Consider the following 23,428-nt stretch of genomic DNA (forward strand, 5'->3'; position numbering starts at 1 on the left):
TGTATTTTCAAAAAAAAAAGCAAAAAAGCAAAAACAGAACATTAATCTTTTCCTCATGACCTGGGTACAGTGATTGTGTAGTCTATTGTACCTTTTGGGAAACAATACTGTATATCCTTGCCTTTGACAGTCTTAACTATCTTACCCTCTGGAGAACTTGACAGATACCCTTAGAACACAATGAGTATGTTAAAAAAAATATACATAAAGTAATATTTTGCAAAATGTATCATTCCAATAAACTTTTACTTGTTAAGACTAATATGTCTGGGTTCTACTTAAGCTCTCTCCTCACCACGCACTATGTCACACTAAAAATAATGTTATTTTATGCAGATCTGGAGGAAGGTATCCGTAACGTCCGGCTACTCTCACAGCTGGATCAGAGGGATGTACTTGTTGGTAGGTGAGGGGGGTTGCTGTATTTTTCTTACCGTCGTCTCCGTTATTGTGAATGTTTTAAGAGGCTGGCAGGTGCAATTGAATAATGCAGTGTTGTGTTCATCCTGTCACAGTACGGGATCAATTACCAGCCAGCTTTCAGCACCCTTCCCCAAATGTATTCCCATCCTCGGTGCACTTCTTTTCAGGATTGCATACAATCTGCATCACTTATACGTGAAGGGCCTAGAGAGCCTTCCAGATGGCTGGAAAGCAATTAAGATAAAATAAAAAGCCTCATAATGAATACACATCAAAAAATTTAAATCCATTAAAGAATGAAAAGTTATTAAGTAATCCATTAATTGATAATTGGACTATAATGAACCACAGTGAAAGGGATACAAATGAGTAGATCAGCCAAAGGGAGGTGTAGAAATACATGAAAGGGTCCTTCAAAGACCCACTTCGTAGTTTTTGGACACAGACATCAGGTATGTTTACGAACACAACTGAAAAGTGCTGGTTTGTCAATATACAGTTAGTCATTTTGTGAATTAGTCATAATTGACAATAGACATTACTTTGTTTACAAAGGCAGCAGGCAGTCAAAACATTAACAGCATCATAAATATAATTTACATACAGAATATCTGTCTAATGTCCTAGTCTGTATTAAAAGTCTCTATTTGGAAAACAGCAGGTTCTAAGTCAGTATTTTGGATTTTTGTGGGGTTACAGTTGGAAAAAGACAAATCTGTTTTCCATCAACCACTTTTTTTAACATGCTTTATAGATTTTTTTAGATTAATAATAATCTTTTTCTCTATTTAGTTTGACAAGGCAACAAATAGAGCTCAGCTACACTTCTGCTTGTTTTTTCTGTTTTTGTGAAGTTAATTACGAACAAACCACGCGATCTAGCTCCACTAACTCCGTCAGTGCCTGAAGCTCAATTGTTTTTTATTTTGTTTTTAATGTGATTACACTTTTTTAACTCTTGAATTAATCTTTAAAAAAAACGCCTTTTGCAGCCATTATGGCGCACATGGGCCCGGGTGCGCGCGCTCGTTCCCGTCCAGGACTGCAGATTCCACCTTAAAAACCCCTCTGTCGAGTGAAACTTTTGGCTGGAACTCCGTCGGTCCACCTTAAGCGCACACGCAAACGCAGGAGGCGTACGGAGAGGTTTCCGCTTCTCAGTTGGGCTCGGACCGCGGCTCACGAAAAACACCGTGTGGAGCGTACGAGGCTGACGCACCAAAGGTAAGAAAACGGCAAAGAGAGAAGCGACCCAGCGGAGCGAATATAAAGGAAAAAAACATGTCCGAATCCAAGTACCGCGAGTGGATCCTGGACACTATCGACTCGCTGCGGTCGCGGAAAGCCCGGCCGGACTTGGAGAGGATTTGCCGAATGGTCCGGAGACGACACGGGTCCGAGCCCGACCGAACCTGCGCAGAACTGGAGAAACTGATCCAGGAACAAACCGTGCTGAAAGTTAACTACAAGGGCTCCATTTCGTACCGGAACGCCGCCAAGGTTCAGCGGAGGAGCAGAAAAAAAGACGATGTAGCGCTAACGACGGCTGGGAGACGGAGCGCGGTGGAGGAAGCCAGTCATTCGGACTTGAGCAACGGGGACAGCGCTTTCGGTCCTGTGGACCAGGACGAGGAGGATTTGGAGGTATGTTGGAGGATGATGCCGGAGGGAGGAGGGGGGGCATGTTTGACGAGCTCACACCTCATTGTCACACCACATCTTGGCAAAATTAACAGGTGGAGACACGGCGGGGCTGGAGTGTGGTTTGTAAAAAGCGAGGGGGGAGAGAAAGAAAAAAAAACAACGTCTTTTTGTGTCTACAACGGGGAGTGGTGAGGGGAGTGATTTGCAAGTGCACCCAAAACTGCCGCAGACGGGGAGCGGCGGTTGGACCTCGCCGGAGCGCCACCGAGGTGGAGACGTTAAAAAAAAAAAAAAAAAGCCAACAGAAGGTGCGCGTGGAGTCGGATTGTGGCACATTTAGGGGGCAGAAGCACTTTAAACGGACGCTGCGGGCAAACAGACTGACAGGCGAGGAAAAGTTGCACCGTCCTGTCCGTCCGCAACAACCCGAGCCTCCATTATCAGCAGCAGAAAGCGCTTTTCAAGCCCCAAACTCGGCGTTGAGCGAAGGGGAGGGGGGCGCTGCTAAGCTAGCGGCAGGCTGCGACGGTTAGCCCGGAAGCTCCGTGAATCCCCTTTCAGAATAAAAGCCGCAAAATACTCATCCACTCATGGGTTTTTTTATTTTGTAAGCCAGTGCTGGAAATAGTTGGTGTCATTCTCGCTTGCTTTTAAATGTGGGAGTGGGTGAAGGAAAAAAAGTCTCAAACACCGCGGATGTAGGAGCCTGATGGGGGACGTTGGGACATTGTTGGGTTGTTGATTGTTTTTTTATTCTGGGCAAAACAAGGACAGACACCTCACGCAGCATCATAAACGCCACCAGAGCCACGTCCAGACGCATATTTTATCAGCCCGTAAACGATATTTCTCCCCTTCCGCCTGACTTTAACATATGCCCATCACTATGTTTTGTCCCGCAGAACAGCGACCAAATCGATTCCTGTCGCTGCCAAAGTACTCCCAATAAAGGTATATTCGGTTAATTTATGCAAACTGCGTCTATTTTGCGAGTGATGGGCGATTGCAGACGCAGTGCATAAAGTCGAACCCCTAGATCCATTGTCGGACACGCAGCCAAGCCCGGTCACGTCTAATGCTTGGTGTCGGCTGTTGTTGTGGCCTTTCTCGTCCCGCACAGCAATGGCAATACTTCATGTGTCTGGCAACTATTTGTTGACAGTGTTTGAAGATGAGTCACGTCGCCGCAAAGTGATGAAATATGTAGGAGCCGGTAACACTGTGAGACCTGAACTAACGCGAAGCCACCGCAAACTGTTCGTCTAGCGCTAGCTGGCGGATGCCCTATCCGATTTGGGTTAAGCTGAGATCAAATTGACTTTGTTCCCTGAAAGGCGTTTGTGTCGCTACAAAAAAACGACTGCGTTTGATTACTTTGCACAGGCTGCTTCTCGGGGCTTGTTGTCCAGGTTTTGCCTGAATACGAGGGTCAAATGGAGACAGTGACGTGTCCGATAACGGACTCATTTGCGTTACTCTCTCTGTTCGGTCGCCTCCTCTGTGCATCGTTGACCCGGTGCAAAGTCAAAGTGTGCCGCTGACCGAGGCGGCTGCTGCTCGCTCCGATCCGAGTGCTGCGTTGATCTGCACGTCGAGTTAAAGCTCGTTTTGTGTGTGTTTTTGTTGGATCTCCGGTGTGCTTTGCCGCGGCTCGGCTCTGTTAAAGACCACAGACACAATGGCGAGGTCTTTTCCGCGGCTCCCAACTCCATGCGCACTTTGGAGGAAATTTGAGAAAAACCAAAAACGCCTCCCATCGGCCCTCTCTACTCTCCCGTGTGTTAGATTTATCAATCAAGAAGGCCTCTCCACACCGGGACGCACCGAGCACATCGGCTGCTCTCTGTGAGCCGAGATGCAAACCGTGCAGGATTGAGATCCTGCACGGGGAGGGGGTGGGGGGGGCACGGTGTTTTTGTGGCCGTGTCTCGGTGAAAGTTATGTGAAATGCAGTGCGATGGTTGTATGCCATACAGGCGGCTCTTCTCTCAGGAGCGGGGCGGGCTTTAGTGCGCTCTTGTGCTCGACAGCTTGGTCTTGGACACGCAGTCGCACACAAGGTAATTTTTTTTTTTTTTTTTTTTTTTTTTTTCTACTCAGGGTGCCGTCGACTAAACCCCCACCCCCAACGAAAGGAATGAGTGCGTACGCTAAAACTAGTTACACGCAATCAGATAACATTAAATTCAAGTGTTATATTGCGTGCAAACACGTTTTGTGGTGGGAGGGCTGACAGTCTGTCTGCGGAGTGAACACTGCGCCGCGGAGAGGGACGGAGGCATTCAAAGGCAATAATTTACCACCACAGCGGTCAAATTGCGACATCAGTACGAGCGTGTTTTCATGTGACACGCTCAGCCTGCAATTAGTATTCAGTCATGACAACAATCCCCCCTATCGTTGCAGGATTCACCAGCTTTCTGAGTAGTTGTCAGATAATGAACTTAATTGTTGATGGTGGCTTTTGTTCCACTGGATGTTTCTTATCCACTCAAGCTGATTGTCCCCATTGATCCAAGCAAAGATGAAGTCACCCTTCGTGTATGTTTGTAGGTTTTAAATTCTCTCCCCACCTTAGATTTGAAAATGATATCATGCGATCATTGTGAGAGATGACATTCACAAAATACAGAGGGGTGGAAATTACATGTTGCACCTATGCCTCTGTTTTGCAGGCTGACACCTCTCTGGCAATGGACACCGACAGTAATGCGGATGAGGAGGGGGCCGATGAGAGCCAGGACGGGCAGGATGGACCCTCTCCTGGCCGCACATATGAAGATGCAGCCGTGCGCTGTGGCTCCGTGCGAGCCGTCTCAGCTCCCTGCTCTCCCTCTGGCGCTCGGCCTGGCCCCGGCCCCGGCTGCGGCCCCGGCTCGGGTCTGGACTGTGTCCCTTTCCAGAAGGCTGGTGAGAGGCCCAGCTCCTTGCCCCCCTCCAGCCCCAGGGCCCTTGCACACAATGACTGGGCCTATCATTCTGCTGTCTGCCCAGCGGAGCGCCAGCACCCAGGAATGCAGAGAGACAAAGGTATTCACACTGCTAGACACAGTCTAATATGCACATCCAGCATTATGGAGCTCATGAATATTGTTTCATGTACAAGCTTGGTTTAGCTTTTTATATGAAATAGGGATGGTAGCTGGATGTGTGTAGGATGGGTGACATGGCTGTTGACAGTAGAAATACCTTAGTTAGGGCACAGAGTTGCAGGAGGACATAACACATTTCCAGGGCTTAGTGATGTCCTCCTGCGGTAAGAAATGCAGTCATGTCAGTATTAGTTATTCAGATTTATTGAATAATGTTAAAAACCAACATAGAATAACTTTCAGTGCATTAATTTTTGACTACTTTTAGATTTTGACAAGAAGGAAGTCTGGTGATGAAAGTACGGATAATATCAGCATGTAATGTAAACGCTGCACTCTGTGGTAACAGCAGCCATGAAGCCAGCAGTCCCCTCTGTTACTACCAGTCCCGGTGCTTTGAAGAGCAGCGTAAAGAAAGAAGATGGAGGCAAGGCGGAGGAAAGCAGCCTTTCTTCTGACCAGTTGGTACCAGACTACGCAGCAGTGCCGGTAAATGGCCTGTAATCCTTTACGCGTCAAACACCACCTTAATGTCGTGTGCTTCACACCTGACATTTTCATGTTTCGTTTGTTCTGTTCCCATTTTGTTGTGGCCAGCAGGATGAGAGCAGGAAGGTATCTGATGGAAGGCCACAGACTCTGTCTTTGCCACCTGACAACTGTGAGTAAAATAGTGTTGGATGTCTTTTTGTTTTTACGGCTGCTGTGTAGCCTGCATCTGTGTTGCGTAGAACAAATATATCAGTGCTCTCTCATTTTGTGGAACAGTTTCTAATGAGGCACACGCACACTAAATTAACTAATGACAGCGTATGTTTTGACCAGCGCTTGCCTCGAGGCTTGTTGCTCAAGATGTTTTGAATTCCTCCCAAATTTGACCTGCTGCCTTTCATCCAGGTGTTGCTCACTTTGACAGTTAAAAGTCGTTTCCCCAAACATGCCGCCCTTTTGCAAAACTGCACTTTTAACAGCAGAGGCTTGTAGAGTTGGAAATCTGCAGACTTGATACAAGTCTGAAGTTGATGCATCATGACTTCTTGTCAAGAAAAATCACCGCCATGACGATGCAATAAACATAAAGCAGCAGAGGGTTTCTCAAAGCTGGACACTTTAATTGCTTGAAAGAGCTGTTTGGTAGATGACATGTATGCTTATAGATGGCTCTTAATAATTCAGAAAAGGTCTTGTTCATATTTTATGGCATATGTGCAGCAAGGCAACATAAAACTTTCAGATTTTTCTCTGAACTTGATGAAAAGTTGCTTGGGGTAAAGTCCCCACCACCTCAGAGACACAGAATGAATCCAGTAGAGGTTCCTCTAGTTTACATATGTACACCAATGAGGACATTTGGTGCCTACAGAGTTTGTTTCTTTGCTACAAATGTGAAATGTGACTTTCCCTCGTCTGTGAGACGTCGCCAGGAGACCTCTGATCAAATAACTAACGTGACACAACAGAAATAAGTATCATGCCTCTGTATAATGTACATCTGATGGGCCTGGACATGATTTGACTGAGAAGGAGCCGGACCCGCAGAATGGGGGGGGCTTCATCCCTCTCATGCGTCACATGCGTGAAGACAGTCCTGCCAGTATCGTGTGAAAGTGGGTTGTTACTGTATAGTAAGGCTGCTGTATCAACACTCATTCACTGTGCTGAACCGTGAACAGACTCTAATAGAAAAACATACTGTACCGTGACAGTAGAGGCCTCAGTGTGCCACACTAGTGCCCTGGAAAAACATCACACCTCTGACTGTCAAGGATAGGAACCTCCACATTTAAAACTCCAGAAAAAAATCATTATTGTTAACTACATTTTAGATAGATAGATACTTTATTCATCCCTGAGGGGAAATTCATACAAAATTTGTCATACACTTTGAATTACATTTTACAGAATTGGAAAAAGTTACAGCCACGGTTCTCCTATCAACCCTTCTCTTTGCACCCATAGTGAGTCATATGAACTGAGCGGCCCTTTAATTGCCCATTTCATTTCACCGTTGGAACGCCTCAGCTCAGTTTTTTTTTTTTTTTTTTTTTTTTTAATTGATTTGAAGCCAAAAGGTAACTGCAACCGTTCATTGCACGTTGATATGGCAAGGAATAAGTGGCATGATGGCTTTAGATTTGAAATGAATAAACACAGATGAGTTTGGCTTGTTTTTTCTCCCCTGTTGTGTTTTCTTGTGTTCTCACAAGACTGAAATTTCTCTCCCACGTGTTGTCAATCTGTCACTTTGATAGAAATCAGTGAAATCAACTCTGCATTGCGTTTTCGTGATCATTAAAAGAAATAATGCAGTTACGGTTTCCTCTAGAGCATGCCATGATATCTGTTCAATCAGTATTTTATTGTGGTAACATTTGCATAGCATTCATAATAATACTGTCTCTATTTTGTTTCCCCTTTTGTCCACAGGTACATTTAACAATAAGATAGATATATCCTCCTTCACAGCAGCCGAAGACAGCCTTCTGAATGGTGGGAAAGGTGACGAAGTGTGAGTATTGTGTTATTAAACAAGTCATTGCATTCTTGAAATGCATTTTCGCCAATTCCTAAGACCACGACCCTTCCTATTTCACAAACGTACTATTTTTAATTAGTATTAATCGCACAGAAGGTCACCTAAAGGCTTGAAAAGACACCATCTGCTTCTGAGAAGTAACCCCGTGGTCACGTATCTGTCTCTTTTTCATCCGGTCTTCCTCCAGCTCTGTGAAGAAGGAGAAGATGAGCCAGAACTTGTTGCAGTGGACTGTGGCAGATGTTGCCAGTTACTTCTCAGCTGCAGGCTTTCCAGAGCAGGCTGTGGCGTTTCGGACACAGGTCAGTGCACTGCCACAAAGCCGCCACAGAGGGCGCCAGATGTACACTGAAAACCACACACATCCAACCACCCAGTGCTTTTTTTAGAGGCAGGGAATATAAGGTGCATTGCACAGTTTAAAAGTGGTGTATGAAAGGGCCAGTATTCATTTAATTGTGTACATCAAAGTTCATGGTAAAGGCTACTAGAAAATAAGAAGATTAGATTCTTGATAAACAAAAACTACTTTAGGGTTTCAGTATTATCTCTTCAGAACCCTACGGGTGATGCTAACTGAGAAACATTTTCTCTCACCAACAGGAAATTGATGGGAAGTCCCTCCTTCTGATGCAGCGTAGCGACGTGTTGACTGGTTTGTCGATCCGACTCGGCCCTGCCCTCAAAATCTATGAGCGCCACGTAAAGGTGCTGCAGAGAACCCACTTCCTGGAATACGAAGACCTCTGAAGTGGGGATTCACATGACAGACGGACAATGCTGCATTGACCATAACGTGCATGCAGTGCCCTCTCCCATCTGGATCCTGCCACCCACCTTCATATACAGGATATGTAGAGGGTGAGTGGGGGAGAAGGCTGCGGTGGAATTAACTTTCACTGTGACAATGACCAGAAACTGAAACAGACATGACAACAGTCATCCTACCTCTCATTACGGTCCTTGGTTTTCAAATGGTTTTCATTTCACCCATGTGGCTGTTTGACTGCATTGTCGTGAGAATAGACTGCTATGTTCAGAGTATGTTTTACAGTGGAGGACCAATGACCTTTCTGCAAGAGTGAAAGATGGATGATGCAGCCACTGAAGGGGATCGAGCCTTGCACCAAGTGGACCACCTATGGGCTAAAGCACCACGGAGACCTTACTCTGTTGTGCTGTGAGCAAAGTGTTGCAACAGTTTTAGGTCCACAAGAAAATGTTGGTTGGTTGTGGCTCTAAAATGTCTCCCTGCGTCCTTGCTGTATCTATTAGGATACCTTTTGTTAGCCCAGAAACCGTTTGTAACTCGCACAGGAAAGGCGCATCTAATGTGCTTTTTCTCATATGATGAATTGAATTATATATCATCAAAGTGCTGGGGAGTCAGGCTATCTACATATCTGCATCAAGAGTCTGACTCCTGACTTAGCATGCCACCTATAGCTGCTGATATTGAATTATGTCTTCGGTGTCTCTGTAACACTAAGATATAACCAATATGATACGACTACCTGCTGGCAAGGCAATATACTGTGCTTTTTGGGGTTTTTTTTGACTGTGGTCCAACTTAATACAGTTGAATTTTGGGTACAGTTGCAGATAAATGCAACCAGGAAATGTGCAGCCTAATGGAATTTGCTTTCATACATAAGCAAAACAAAGTAATAAACTTGGGGAAATGTTATTGTAATACTGAATATATTGATTTGAATTTAATACAGCTGCTCAGTGCCTGTTTACAGAGCAGATATCTTGATCAAATGCAATATTTTATGTTATCATCCGTTAATTTGTCCAGTGTTTCTTTGTGTTTTGATCAAAGTCAGCCTCTTGAATTGTAACATTCCATCTGATGTAGTCTACATCTCCAATGTATCTCCTCCCCTTTTTTATCTATAACATTGACACTTCTTCCAGAGTCACAAATAAAGCTCGTGTCTCTCTGCTCAGTCGCTTGTTTTATCATTTTATTATTTTTTACACTCCTCGTATTAGTAATTTCCCTAAAAACAGTTGTTTCAGCAGGTTAGCGTCGCCTTTAGAGGTCGTTAGGATGAGTGATGGCCCTTTTTAGTGTCAAATATTGTAAACAAGCTTTCCACTTCAGATAAAAGTCCTGTTCAACACTGCATGTTATCCTCACACAAACATCAAAATCAAAATTCTTCATTTAATCTGAGTTTTCAGTCGATGTAGCGCTCGACTGTGAAATGCACATTCAGTGAAAATGGACCATCAGACCATCAGAGTTTCACTTTATGTTTTTATCCTCACAACTCTTCAGATTAGTTTAAAAATAATAGTGAGAAAAGATCTGCACCTTGGCGATGCACAGACTCTACACTAGATACATGAAACACCGACGTATATTTTCGTCAGTCTGTGCATTTTTCTCACTTTTTTTTGTCCTACGCCACAAATGCACTTGATCCATGTAGAGAAGAAAAGATTTTCCATCACCCACGATGGAAAACGTGGGAATCAGCATACGAGTTCTAATCACAGTATTGCTGCCTTAGTGCCATAGTCACATGGATCAGTCAGATCAGTGGGATACTGCGTGAGGCCACACAGTTGTCAGCTCCAGGCTGCACACTAGTTTGACAATGCAGATTAGCCTCTGCTAAGTTCCCAGCTCTGTGGGAAACTTCACTGATTTGGTTGCCAAAAGCTATGAATTTCTTAAAAATATTCAAAAACTAAACAGCACTCTCAATCAGACATGTTCCAACTGACCAAAGTAACAAAAAAAACAAAAAACTTTCACCCCTTGCTCTTCAAGATCACAGACAACATTAAATTAAGACTTTACTGCATTTGACTCTGGAGGCTTTCTGGGCCTGTAACAGTTCTGCAGTCACCAGTCCAACACTCAGAGTAGCTGTGACTCTTTGTTATGGAGTGACATGTAAGAAATTGTTACACGGAGTCCATATGACCACAATCCATCCGTGCCTTTAACCTCAGCTCACACTTTCTGACATCCAGTGGATAGAGAGGCCCTTAAACAGGACCCCATCAGTGAGGGGTTGGATGCGTGTTGTTCTCTCGGCCAGGCTCTACAGGATGAAGGGGAGTATGGAGGAACGCAGGGTCGGATAATCTCTGAACTCCTTTAAGTAGCTGCGGTGTTTGCCTTTGGCCCACACAGTCATCTGGATGAAGGCCACGAGAGTGAAGAAAGCCACAGGCACACACTGGGTCATCACTGTGAAGCCGATCCACGAGCCAAGCTGTGAGCAAGAAGTTTGCAGACAAACAAACACACACACACACACACAGCACGTTGAGATTTATGCTACGTGTGTACGACATAACCAGTAGATGGCAGCAATAGTACGTCTTACAAGGATGAAATATGGGTCCTGTGTAGAATCGCTGCTGGTTTGCACACACACACACACACACCAGTTGCCCTTGGTATCCCAATTTTAAAATGTGGAAATTTACTTAATGCAACTAGTAACAAAAAAATGACATATTCTTGACATACTTGACATTCTTGAAGAAAAATCCTAACATAGTCTAAAAATACTCTATTACAAGTAAAAATCCTCAATTCAAGCACAAGACACTACAGGCAAAAACACTGGTGCACTTCATGCACTGGTCAGTTTTGAGATTTGGGGTTATTTTGCCTTTTTCTTTCTCTCAGAAAAAGATAAACTTAGTGGAGTAAAAAGTACAATATGTTTCTCAAATGTAGTGGAGTAGAAGTATAAAGCAGCATGAAATGGAAATACTCATGTAAAATACATCAAAAGTGCACTGAGGAACAGTACTTGAGAAAATGTACTTAGTTACATTCTACCTCTGCAAACAACATCATTTAGCAGTAGAAGGATTGGATCACAATTTTCAAGTCTGTCTTAAGACAATACTCAGGTGCTCATATGAAAATTGAAACATCTTTAGCTTTAATCATTTGTCTTTTTCATTTTGTGTAAAACTCTGTTCCAAAGTTTATCTGAAGTTAATGAGGCTTCATCACTCGGAGTTAGTCAAATTTAAGTTAGTGGATTCATTACAGGATGAAAAACGTTAACGTTAAGGCAGACTTGAAAACGTATCCTTTAATGTGATAAGCATACAAATTGAATTTTCTGTCACAGATTCTTCAGAACTGATACATGGGCCTGAATGTGTCGACTAAATTGAGTTTGAATCCAAATGTTTTTCCTACATCACCTATGATTTCTTTCATAAAAGCACAATTAAGTTTCCTGTTCTTTCCCACTAATGTGTCTGCTCACCTCATAGGTGTAGTTTGGACAAGAGACCAACCAAAAAATCCATGTGAAGGGATTCTTCGATGGGTAAGGGATCTTCTTGGCTTTTGAACCTGTGGTGATGGACAAACACAAATTAAACACTGTGTTTTCCTGTAGCTACGGTTAGCTGCATTAAAATAATTGTAAAAATGCAAATTCACACTATATGCAGTGTTTGAAATGCTCACCAGGCATTTTTAGGTTACGAAGAGCGACATGGATGGAAAAATTCCCAACTTGACAGAACTAAAGGGAGAAAAAGACATCCAACGATGATCATTTCCATAACAGCAAATTGTTGGTTAAAATCTTGAAATGCACAAACTTAGACAGATCTCAAACTTACCAGGAAAATGTAAAGTCCTGTATTTATCTGCTGCTGCCCGTAAACTGTAGTTGTGTCACAAAAACAAAAAAAAAAACGGATTAAGATTGAAGTCAACTTTGAGTGATGAGTTCAAGTGAGAACTGCAGTGGTCTGCACTTACAGGGTGTGGTGTAGAGAGGGTGGTTGATGTAGTACGCCATCCAAGCTGCAGTGCACCAGTAGTAGCCACAGTTCTGGAATAGCAGGAGGGACTATTATAAGTCAGCTGTCAATACATGGCTCCACATAGATTTGGGACAGATTTACACGATTACGAAAAAATGATGATATATTGTATAATGTATTGTATATCAAATGTCAAAATTATGCAGCACCTTGAATATGTTTCTGAGAGGCATGGTCCCATGGGAGATACGATGCACAAACAGTGTCTCCAGAATCCTCTTGATGTAGTGGAAAGAGTGACACATGCAGGCCAAGCTGCAACAGGACACACACACACGCTTACATATTTAATTGTGATTAATGCATCGGCCGGCTGCAGTCCATTATACTTGGCCCTGACTCAGTGTCGCCATAGCAATATGCTTCACAAGTATTTGTCATGTTGTGGCATCTGGGCAAAGCCTGGGATTGTGACGCACCGCAGCAACATCGCAACAGATCCCCTGAAAACATAAGCAAGCTGACACTCACTGTACAACCCAGTGCTTGCTAGTGGTGAAGTCATATTTCGGAGAGTAGATGAAGGGAAGGCGGAAGTAGAACATTAGGTAGATGATCAGTGGGCCAACACACTCTGCCAGGAAGACCTGTGAAGAGACAGAAATGCTTTACATTGTGTTTGTCTTGATTTGCAGCCAGATTCGTGTGAAAAAGAGCAAAAGACAGAAAAATGGTACAAAAAACAGCAGTAACATGATTGAAATTAAAATATTTTCTCTCAGCACTTTGTTAGACAAGACTGTCTGCCAATGGCACAACATGCAACTGGCACCACTGTGGCTCTGGCTTCGATAACAATGACTGTATCAAAGCCATCTTAAAGCAGTCCATCTACTTCAACTATTCAGTGGAGTAACAAAAGTATTTAGCATGCGCCCGTGGAGCGATTGAGACAGCTCGTAATACCAGCTTTCCACAAATGACATGATCAAGCAAAGCACCACAGCTGACTGTGAAATCGATCCCTGAATCAGCACCTCCAGCAGAGACTGGCTCAGCACGCCTGACCAGTAGCCACTGGTGGTCTCTGCTGGGCCACTTCGTGCTCCTCCACCCACAGTGACATTAGTGTGAAGCCTGGCAGGGTGTGGGGGGTTGTGTCAGGGCTGGTAAGGACAGGGAATGCAGGGACTGGGTGGGCTGGGGTGAGTAAAGAGGCGCAGTCAGAAGGGAAGTGAGAGGTCAGGGGGATTAACACCTTTGGGAGAAATGGGGCCGTGAGATTATATGTCCTAGGACAGAGGACAGGCGGTGGAGGAGGTGAGAGAAAAACGAACCACAGCAAATCACCTCTCTCTGTCACTGTGGGCTGATATTTATATTCCAGAGTTATTGTGTATGAGTGGGTGTCTGTTTATACTGACAGTACAAGAATCTATAAGGTCCAGACCAGAAGTTTTGCATGTTTTAGTCTACTAAACACAGATTGTGTGTACTTTGCTGTGCATTTTACAAAGCAAGCCTCTTCCCCTGACAGTAAGCATGCGACACCATTGTATGGTCCTAAACATAGCGTGTAGGTGCACATATAGACTTACAGTTCCCCATGTGAGCTGGGGTCCAAGGTCACTGAAGTAAAAGCTGGCTGTGGTTCCCACAGGAAGTGTCTGCAGAACGTCCTCATCCCTGAGACACTTGGCCTCTGAGAAACATGACAGTCCACAACATTCAGCCGAGATAAGACCAGACAACATCACAGAACTTCGTCACAATCAGTCAGCTGAGTTGGATAAATGCAGAATTTATTGAAGAAGAAAAGCAGACGCACTTGGATCCAGACGCAGGGATTGTCTGGCTGGATACCACTTTGGATCTGCCGAAAAGGAGAGGAACTTTACTCTTGGCAAGCTCCAGGGATCATTTATTAAAAACTGATTTCTGTCATTTCTAAAACACACTCACATGATTTATGAAACAAAGCTTTAATATCCAAAATGGTGGCGGTTGGCTCCACCTGCGAGCAAAATGTAAAAATAAACCATGTGGTTATTATTATTAGCAACATTAGCTTGCAGATTGCTGTATTGACATTTACAGGCCAGTTTACAAGACACTAAGAAATCCAAAAGCAGAAATCATCTCGTTACAGTCTTTACGGCGGGAGTTGAAATTTCTTTTGGAATTTGTCAGACTTGCATTTTGCCATTTCCATCTGCCATGTGATCCCTCGTGTGATTTTGAATACGACTGCACATTTATACAGGCTGCTAATCATGTGTGTCGTCCTGCCTGCTGGCCCACTGCAGCACAGGCATGTACTGTAGCTGGAACAGAGAATTCCTGTCAGATGAAGAGGGATTTCTCACCTCCTAACTGCGACCCTCTCTCAATAGAAACGTTAACTGATAATAGCTGCACTTGACCGAGCCACCTGTGAAGTAGATGATTATCTGTGAAATTACCCGTCTGCTCACATCGACGACCGTGCAGTTCTTGAGCTATACTGTGTTTCCTCTGACTTCAGCGTAAAGTAATCACAGTCTCGGCTTGTGCAGCTAACTTTTAAAGGAGACAGATGTTAAAATCGTGAGCCTTTAAAGGTAATCCACTGGGAGGTGATAAACTGTAGTGATTGATCATAAAATCTATGGCATGCTGATTCTCCGTTTGTGTCCTCTGTAGTGGACTTAGATATCTGTGACCTGAACTTATCGTGCGCCAGTACGACCAGTCTTCAAAAATCATTATGCTCGATATAAAAGGTGAGTGTAACCAGAAACCATCCGTCATCCTGGCGCTCACCTTGTCCAGCAGCAGCAGTTTCTCCTTAGTCTTTAAGTCCACGATCTCCACCTCAAAGTAAACAATCCTTTTGGCCTTTTTAGGGGTTTTGGGTTTTGGCCTCGGTGCAGACTTCTTCTCAGATTCTGCTCCATTTACATTCTTTGCCTCCAAGGCGAGTACATCCATGACAGCGTTTGATCCCAAACCTCAGTAGCCTGGGGAAATAATCTCTGATATGTCCACTGAGGCTGCTCGTCCTCTGCTGGTGTGGGAAGCAACCCCCTGCACGCCCTCAACACAACTGTCAGTCCAGCTCAAGTGTGTGGTCTTTGGTGTCTTTGGGACTCTCCGAATAGCCCTCCACCTCCAGAAGAGTGACGGAAGTATGTGACACCATAAACACTTTTCTTCCTCCTCCAGATGCAGTGTGTGTGTGTGTGTGTGTGTGTGTGTGTGTGTGTGTGTGAGAGAGAGTGGAGGCAAGCAGGACGCACGAGTGAAAGTGAGGAGAAGTGGAAAGAGAACATGAAGTGAACCTGCTCCTCACCTGAACAGGAGCCTCTTGGTGATCCACAGCCCCCCTTCATGCAACAAAACGCACAGAAGACGAAACCGGAGAGGCTGAAGACATAATCCACAGCGCGCCATTTGCAAGGCTAAATATAAGTCGCCTGATTTGCTCTGCACGAGCTTGGTAACCTTGGGAAGCCACATACAGCCCTACCCTGTGACAAATGCCAATGTGCTCTCATTAGACCTATAAGACACATCTCCTGTCTGCTCTGCTCCTTGCTTGGTTACACACTGACGGGCCCCCCCATTAAAAGCCTGATCCGTGGGATGAAAGGCCACCACATGCCAACACAAACCCCCTTCCCCCAGACCACCTGTGTGACTGCTGCTCCTGACCTCCAGAACAAAGACAAACATGTTTATTTCAGGGCCTGCGCGGTTCAAGGTTTGTGTGGTTTCTAAAATACTTTCACGCACGTCTGTGGTGGGAGGAAGGGAGAGGAAAATGCTGATTGGGAGACGATCAAAGATGCCTTTCGTCGCACTGGGTCAACTCATCATCACACATGGCCAACTGCATATCTATATTCTATGGTCTATTTATAACCAGCAGGAGCAGGCCGTGCCAGCAGCAAGCAGCGGTATCACTGTTTGCATTCCAAGATCACTTTTTAATCTTTAATTAGATAAAAGAACCAGAGACAGAACTAATCTGTTTTAATATTGATCATCAGAAAACTGCAATAAATGGGGGCGGAAATAATCTTCAGCATGCGCTGACCTGGACCCGCTTCTTTTTTTAAAGGTGGTCACACATATATCTGACGGGAGAGGAATGCTGTAACATGGGACTCCATGAGATCACTGATCCCTGGGGTGTCCTGGTCAGAGGAACGGCCATTTTGACTCTCCTGTAGGTACAGTCGCAACTTTACTTGAGTTACCTAAAGGTTCTTCAAAATACTTCTTTATTGTAGGAGATAAGTGTGATATAAGACATTTTAGATGGATGCTTGCTGTGGGAGTATATTCTTTTAACAAATTCAGATTCAGATACTTTTAACATCATCAATTTAAGTGAATTCTAATAATAATAATAATAATAAGTTATAGGGGCCATTTATTGAGTATTTCAATAACCTGTCAAACATTCCTACAGGCTATAAATCAAATGTCTGGCCTGCTTAATACATGTATAATCTGTCCTTTCTAACTTGATCTATTAAGTATGATCGTACCTCTTTAACCTGCCAATTTGTCCCATTTACTCCACTATATAACAATGTTTCCCCTCATCTTTCTCTCTAATGTTAATGTTAATATAATGCTATTTGATTTAGGTTTGTTAATTAGTTTTTTTCTTTACACTTTCCTGAGTTGTGATGTTACAGCTAATAAATAAATTGCTGTAAAAAAAAAGAGGGAGGGGGAATAATTGATGCCACTTCTGTGCGTTTGTACACCTCTTAAGTCAGGAAACAGGCTGGGTCAACAACAGCAGACCTTTTACACTCTCTGGATATAACTCAACTTCAGTGTGTCGCCTCTAGTGAGCGCTACAGAGCACTTTACAACCAGTATAACCAGTGACCAACTAGACTTATTTATTTATCTATTCTTACACAGACAAACATAACCAGGAGCAGTTCATTTAGCCTCCCAAGGGCTCACAGCAGCCCTGTCCTCTGCCATGTACTCTTTCACTAGACAGTACAACCGTACTCATACCTACATTTGCCAACATACACTCAGCTGACAGAGGTGTTATATCTAATATTCTGTCCATGGGAGACTAAATTACAATATAATCTTCATGAATGTGGGATTTATTGCAGGTCTGTTGTACTAAAGTGCAATAATTTTAGCTCGGTGTACCCAATAAACTGGCAACTGATGCAGTTACTTCCAATTATAGGCTGACTTCATTGGCCAAGTGTGTGTGTACACATACAAGGAATATGACACTGGTTAATTGCTCTCAATATCAAACACAGTTGCAAAAACTATTTTTAGGAAAATAGAAATAGACACAGAGCTAAAAATAAGACAACGAAGCTGAGCAGAGATAGACACATGTAAACATTTAACCATGCTGTACATGCAAGAGGGTGAAAATGTACAAATGTAAAAGGAAACAATTACTAAACACTTGCTACGTCTATGTATGTGTGTCTGTAGATTGTAAGCAAGAATGCAAAAAGCAAATACATATGTATACTTACAACTTAATTATTTTATTGTCATCTCGTAAATTACATATTCAAAAACGTCATATAATATATAACAAAGAAGCTGATAGTTATAGATTTAATTATTGATTTAAAATAACTATAAAAAAAACATTAAGCAAAAACAGCAGGAACGAAGGCGTCTGCGCATGCGCATTCACATTTAAACACTTGTGAAAGCCTCCGTGGCTAATTTAAAAAAAGTATGAACTTATTTAACGAATCATAATAAGACTGATTTCCTTCAGATGAGCTTCTACAAAGTGTATGTGGTCCAGGGCTTCAATTTAAAGAAAGATCTGGCAGCTTCTTCGTGTCTGATGTGGCGCAAACGAACCAGGAAGTTATTGACAGGGCGTGCTCTCGGCGCGGCGGTGATGACACACATCAGCAGCCTCAGCTTTCTTCCAGAAGTTTCCTCGCACGGTTTCACGGTTTGGAGCCCGGCGGCAAAATACGGACAATCCCGCATGAACACGCAGTTTTGTGGTGGTTTTAGTGAAGAGGCGTCATTTTTTCTCGTCTCGGCGAAGAGTGAAAAGTTGTCGTCGGACTGTGTCAAGTGAGGGAGGCTAACCTTGACAGCTAGCTAGCTGGCTAGCCAGCTACCGTGACAGCTGGAGGATCCCGTTCACCCGGTTCACACACCGGAGGAGCTGGTGGAGCTGGTGGCCCTGAGCAGACACTGACGCCTCTGCGCTGACAATGTGTTTATAAAGTGGACGAAGAGGAGACCGGTCGTTGTAATGGGTAAAGATTACTACAAAGTGCTCGGAATAGCCAAAGGTGCCTCCGAAGATGAGATAAAGAAGGCGTACAGAAAACAGGCCCTGCGCTATCACCCCGACAAAAACAAGTCCGCCGGAGCAGAAGATAAATTCAAGGAGATCGCCGAAGCCTACGATGTCCTCAGCGATGCCAAGAAAAAGGACATTTATGACCGCTTTGGAGAAGAAGGTACCTGAACTCATCACCCCTCCACATGCATGTGCTGGTTTGTGGCTCTGCTGTTGCTGCTGTAACCTTCTGCAGACTCTGCGGGTTTCACTTCGTGGTTCTGTTAAATGTTATTGGTGCATTGATGCATCTGTGTACAGCTGTACAGAGACAATGCAGAGTGTGTGTGTGTGTGTGTGTGTGTGTGTGTGTGTGTGTGTGTGTGTGTGTGTGTGTGTGTGTGCGTGTGTGTGTGCGCACAATGGGTGTAGCTGGAGAACTCACTGGAAACAGCGAGTTGTTGCCTGTCCTGTCAGTGATGATCTCTGTGTTAAAAAAGCTCAGATTGTCGCCTGGAGGCTGAAATGTTTCCCTCTACATTCATCTGGTGCACAGATGCGACTTTTAGTTGTTAAAAGAGTTAAATTTATACGTGAACTTTCATTCTTAGTTGTGCAATTAGTTAATATTTTCAGTTTATTCACTGAGTTGTTGTAAAAACTGATCATTTATTGGTCAAATTAAACATAGTTGAACACTTTGATATAAACATTTGTTGAAAATAGAACTTGAAACCTGCAATATTTCATATTTTTACTTCATTGAGGACAAAATCTGATTGTCAGAATTGAAATCCATCAACTTTTCTTAATTAATGGATTAACTAATTAACTAATTTCTTATGTCACTTTTTAACCCATTATTTTAAGAGTTTATTGAATATCATTATAAAGGGTTGTTCAGCTACAGGGAAGCTGTAGCTCCTTCATGCCACAACTGATCATTTAAAATGGAAAAATACAGTTAATTATATAAATACACAGGAAATAATTTAATAGTGCACTAAAAAAAAATAAAAAAGTTAACAGCAGCAACAAGATGGAGGATAAAATCTAATCTGTTTAGTCACATTAAAAGTTCAACATCTGGGAAACTTGTGTTTGGGCTCTGAGCGTTTTTTATCTTCTGACACAGTTTCTTGACACTTATATGTGACAGCCGATTTAAGCTTTGTTTCCTTCCTCCTCCTCCTCCTCCTCCTCTTTAGGATTAAAGGGTTCGGCTGGCGGTGGAGGCGGTGGTGGCGGAGGACACTGCGGTCAAAGCTACAACTACACCTTCCATGGAGACCCTCATGCAATGTTCGCCGAGTTCTTCGGCGGCCGCAGCCCCTTCGATCATTTCTTCTCACAAAACGGCGAGGATGACATGGACATCAACGACCCCTTTGCAGCGTTCGGCATGGGAAGAATGGGCGGCATGGGGGGGTTTCACCGGCCCTTTAAGCATCACCCGGGGGGCCCTCACAGGGCGCAGGAGAGGAAGAAGGACCCGCCCGTGGTGCATGAGCTGAAGGTGAGCCTGGAGGAGGTCTTCTCAGGCTGCACCAAGAAGATGAAGATTTCCCGTAAGAGACTGAACCCGGACGGCTGCACGATACGCAACGAGGACAAGATTTTAACGGTCGACATCAAGCGTGGCTGGAAGGAGGGGACAAAAATCACCTTTCCCAAAGAGGGAGACGAAACTCCCTCCAACATTCCTGCAGACGTGGTGTTTGTGGTCAAAGATAAACCTCACCCGGTGTTCAGGAGAGAGGGCTCAGATATTATTTACCCTGCAAAGATATCACTCAGAGACGTAAGTCAGCGTGAAAAAAAGCTTGTTCTGACAATCTTAGTGGCTGAAGGTGGTGAAATTGTCCGTCTAATCACCTCGTTCTCCATTATCTCTCCCTGTGTGTCCCTCTTCAGGCGCTGTGTGGATGCACCGTCAACGCCCCGACGCTGGACGGCCGGACCATCACTGTGACCTCCAGGGACGTCGTCAAACCTGGAATGAAGAAGCGGATCACAGGGGAGGGGCTCCCTCTATCCAAGTGCCCCGAGAAGAGGGGCGACATGATCTTGGACTTCTTGGTAAAATTCCCCGACAAACTGGGCCAGAACACACGAGATGCACTCAAGCAGGTCCTTCCGCTGTGACGGGAGATGATCAAAGTTTGCCCCCCCCCCCCTCAGAAAAAAACAAAACAAATCAAAAAAATAAATGAAAAAAATCTAACAAGTTAACATTTCCAGTGACGCTCTCCTGGACGATGGAGGCTCAGGGCAGATTTGGTTCCAGTTTAATTTTACCATCTGAACACCAAATCAGCTTCTCTCCAGTTTAAAGGCCGTCTGAGGACTAAAGCAGACAGAAGAGCTGACTTTATGTGTCAGTGAGGTTGAGGAACAGTGTTAAACAGCCGGCCACAACATCCGACTGACAGGAAAATAAAAAGGAGACAGCATATAGTTTGTAGATCTTCACGCAAGGTGTCGAGTTAAAAGTCGTGGTTTGGCTGCAAGACGGAGAAACCAGAGTGTGTTTTTAATTTAGAGTTTCACCGCAGCAGCTTTTGGGAGTGCTTTAAAGTGGGGCGCAGCTGATTAATGATACCTCAGGAGCAGAAACGCTCGCCCGAAAGGAGCCGCAACTACATTACCCAGCAGGCCGTGGTTGTGGTTGCCGTTAGATGAACCCGAGGCTCAAATGCGGCGTGAACCCTGAGAGGTGGGAACACGGGAGCCACACGTGAGCGAACGGCGTTAAATCCGCTCTCTTTGTCGGCGTCAGCTCAGCGTTTCATCTGTTTACCAACCAGAACGACGTAACTGAAACGTGCACGACCCTAAAAAATTGTTAGAAATAAGACGAGAGTGACGTCGCAGCAGAGAGGAAGCATCACACAGAGTTTATTTTATTTAGCAACACGAGCACTCTGACGTCTGAGTTCAGGCACCAAACTGGGAGAAGAAGCTGAATCTTGTTTATCCAGTCGTACACATCTTATCACTCATGTAGAATATTAGTGGGAAGACTTTTTGTGCCAAATAATTGTCCTTAAGTGATTATAATTAATGTGTGTGTGTGTGTGCGTGTGTGTGCGCGCGTGTGTGTGTGTCATATGTAACAGACAAACTACCAAAATCTTGAGATATTTAATGATTAACGAATGACATTTCAGTTCCTCCTCTGTCTGTTTGAATGCCTCTTTAATCTGAAGCCAGCGAAGTTATTATTATAATTATTATTTTGGCACATCAGAGACGTGAAAACAGGTTAAAGCCCCCGACCTGAAAGCCTGCAGAATATATTTTTGTTAGATTATTCTGTCTTATTTCATGCCTTCTCTTATACCTCATACCTGACAGCAATTATCTTTATTATTTGTGGTGTTGATGTGACTGCCAGAGGAAAACAGAACAAACGGCGGTCATGAGTTCATCCTGCTCCTGCGGGAGTTTTAAGTGTCTAAGAACACAAACATGTGGTTTAACATGAGCGTAGAGATGTGTAATCTCTGTAACTTTTTTTTTTTTTGTTTAAAAAAAAAAAAAAAAAAGGATACCTGCTTTTTCTTTAAGAGAAAAAAGGTGTAAGCATTTATTTTGTTTTACTTCTTGTTTATGTTGTTTTGAAATTTGCTCAGGTTGGGACTCGAGATATTTTGGTTTTTAACGACAAAGCTTTTATAAATTGATAATGTGAGGGGAGTTTTTAATCGACCTTTCCTATGCTGTGATGATTTGCATTTCCACATTAAAGAGACTGGCAAGCAAAACCGGCAGATACCTTATTAATTATGGCCTACGTGTTTTAGTTATTGAGGACATTTTAGCAATTAAAGCATTTTTTTCCCAAAACCCTCTTTGTCTTGTCTTCTGTCCTAAAGGAACATTCACTGTATTTATTATCTCTGCACAGCAGGCAACACTTTTCTCTTTACACTTTCATTTTTATTGTGATAATTACAAACAACTTCACTAATAATTTACAAATACAACAACATGATGATTAACAAGTAATGAAGTAATGAATTCTGATCTTCTGAAGAAACAATAAGAATATTCATTATTAGGTTTGAAGCAACGTCTCTTTCTCCAAATGTCGTTTATTCTGGAGATTCACGATATTTTGGATTATTACAGAGTTTTAAGTGTTTCTGCTTAAATGCAATAATGTTTGCAGTTGTGGCATCACTGCAAGTACAGTAACAGACAGGAGACCTACAACTAAATGTGTTCTACAAGGCCCTTTAGGGACTGCAGGTACTGTATCTCTCTATTTTTAACATGGACGGGCTTCAGTGTTTCTTTTAACCATAAATTCAACCCAAAAATAAAAGTCTGACACATGCAGTTTGTTTTTGTGCAATAATAATAATAATAATTATGATAATTAATTAGCTACCAAGTGCTTTATGAAACAAAACCAGAGAAAGCAGATAAAACTGATCTATGAATGTGTGTGTTTTTTCTTCTGTTGTAAAGGCCAACATATTTGGGGTGTTATATTTTGGGGACTTCAACAGTGCTTCAAAGACGTGAACTTTTTTCACCGCTCCATTCAACCTTTCAAATAGATTTAAACCTAAAAGCTAAAAACAACAAGCTACAGTTACTACTTTGTGATACTTGCAATATCCTCTGCAATACACACATTATTATTTATTATTCATA

At 43.4% G+C, this 23,428-nt stretch overlaps 3 protein-coding genes across 5 annotated transcripts; 2 read left to right on the forward strand and 1 right to left on the reverse strand.

Annotated features, from left to right (window-relative positions):
• The first annotated feature begins 1,611 nt into the window (after window positions 1-1,611).
• samd1a (sterile alpha motif domain containing 1a) lies at window positions 1,612-9,635 on the forward strand. 2 transcript variants are annotated; one of them, XM_070847790.1, is made up of 7 exons: window positions 1,612-2,067; window positions 4,743-5,097; window positions 5,509-5,648; window positions 5,757-5,820; window positions 7,587-7,668; window positions 7,883-7,997; window positions 8,299-9,635. In XM_070847790.1, exons 1-7 carry the CDS (start codon window positions 1,705-1,707, stop codon window positions 8,443-8,445), a joined length of 1,266 nt encoding a protein of 421 aa, XP_070703891.1. In that variant the 5' UTR covers window positions 1,612-1,704; the 3' UTR covers window positions 8,446-9,635. The 2 variants fall into 2 exon arrangements, with proteins under 2 accessions (XP_070703891.1, XP_070703893.1); XM_070847792.1 differs by having other exon boundaries at window positions 5,760-5,820.
• Window positions 9,636-9,644: 9 nt separating this feature from the next.
• On the reverse strand, window positions 9,645-15,747 carry tecra (trans-2,3-enoyl-CoA reductase a). The gene is made up of 11 exons (XM_070847793.1): window positions 15,265-15,747; window positions 14,425-14,476; window positions 14,291-14,335; window positions 14,061-14,164; window positions 12,994-13,109; window positions 12,672-12,777; window positions 12,458-12,530; window positions 12,316-12,359; window positions 12,158-12,215; window positions 11,952-12,040; window positions 9,645-10,931 (listed from the first exon to the last, which is right to left on the reverse strand). Exons 1-11 carry the CDS (start codon window positions 15,430-15,432, stop codon window positions 10,758-10,760), a joined length of 1,029 nt encoding a protein of 342 aa, XP_070703894.1. The 5' UTR covers window positions 15,433-15,747; the 3' UTR covers window positions 9,645-10,757.
• Window positions 15,748-18,344: 2,597 nt separating this feature from the next.
• Window positions 18,345-22,590, forward strand: dnajb1a (DnaJ heat shock protein family (Hsp40) member B1a). Of its 2 annotated transcripts, none has more exons than XM_070848107.1 (3): window positions 18,345-18,944; window positions 19,972-20,564; window positions 20,678-22,590. In XM_070848107.1, the coding sequence occupies exons 1-3, from the start codon at window positions 18,734-18,736 to the stop codon at window positions 20,906-20,908; spliced, it is 1,035 nt and encodes a 344-aa protein (XP_070704208.1). In that variant the 5' UTR covers window positions 18,345-18,733; the 3' UTR covers window positions 20,909-22,590. The 2 variants fall into 2 exon arrangements, with proteins under 2 accessions (XP_070704208.1, XP_070704209.1); XM_070848108.1 differs by having other exon boundaries at window positions 18,774-18,981.
• The last annotated feature ends 838 nt before the right edge of the window (window positions 22,591-23,428 follow it).

This window comes from Pempheris klunzingeri, chromosome 17 (assembly GCF_042242105.1).
Source record: "Pempheris klunzingeri isolate RE-2024b chromosome 17, fPemKlu1.hap1, whole genome shotgun sequence".
NCBI lineage: Eukaryota > Metazoa > Chordata > Actinopteri > Acropomatiformes > Pempheridae > Pempheris > Pempheris klunzingeri.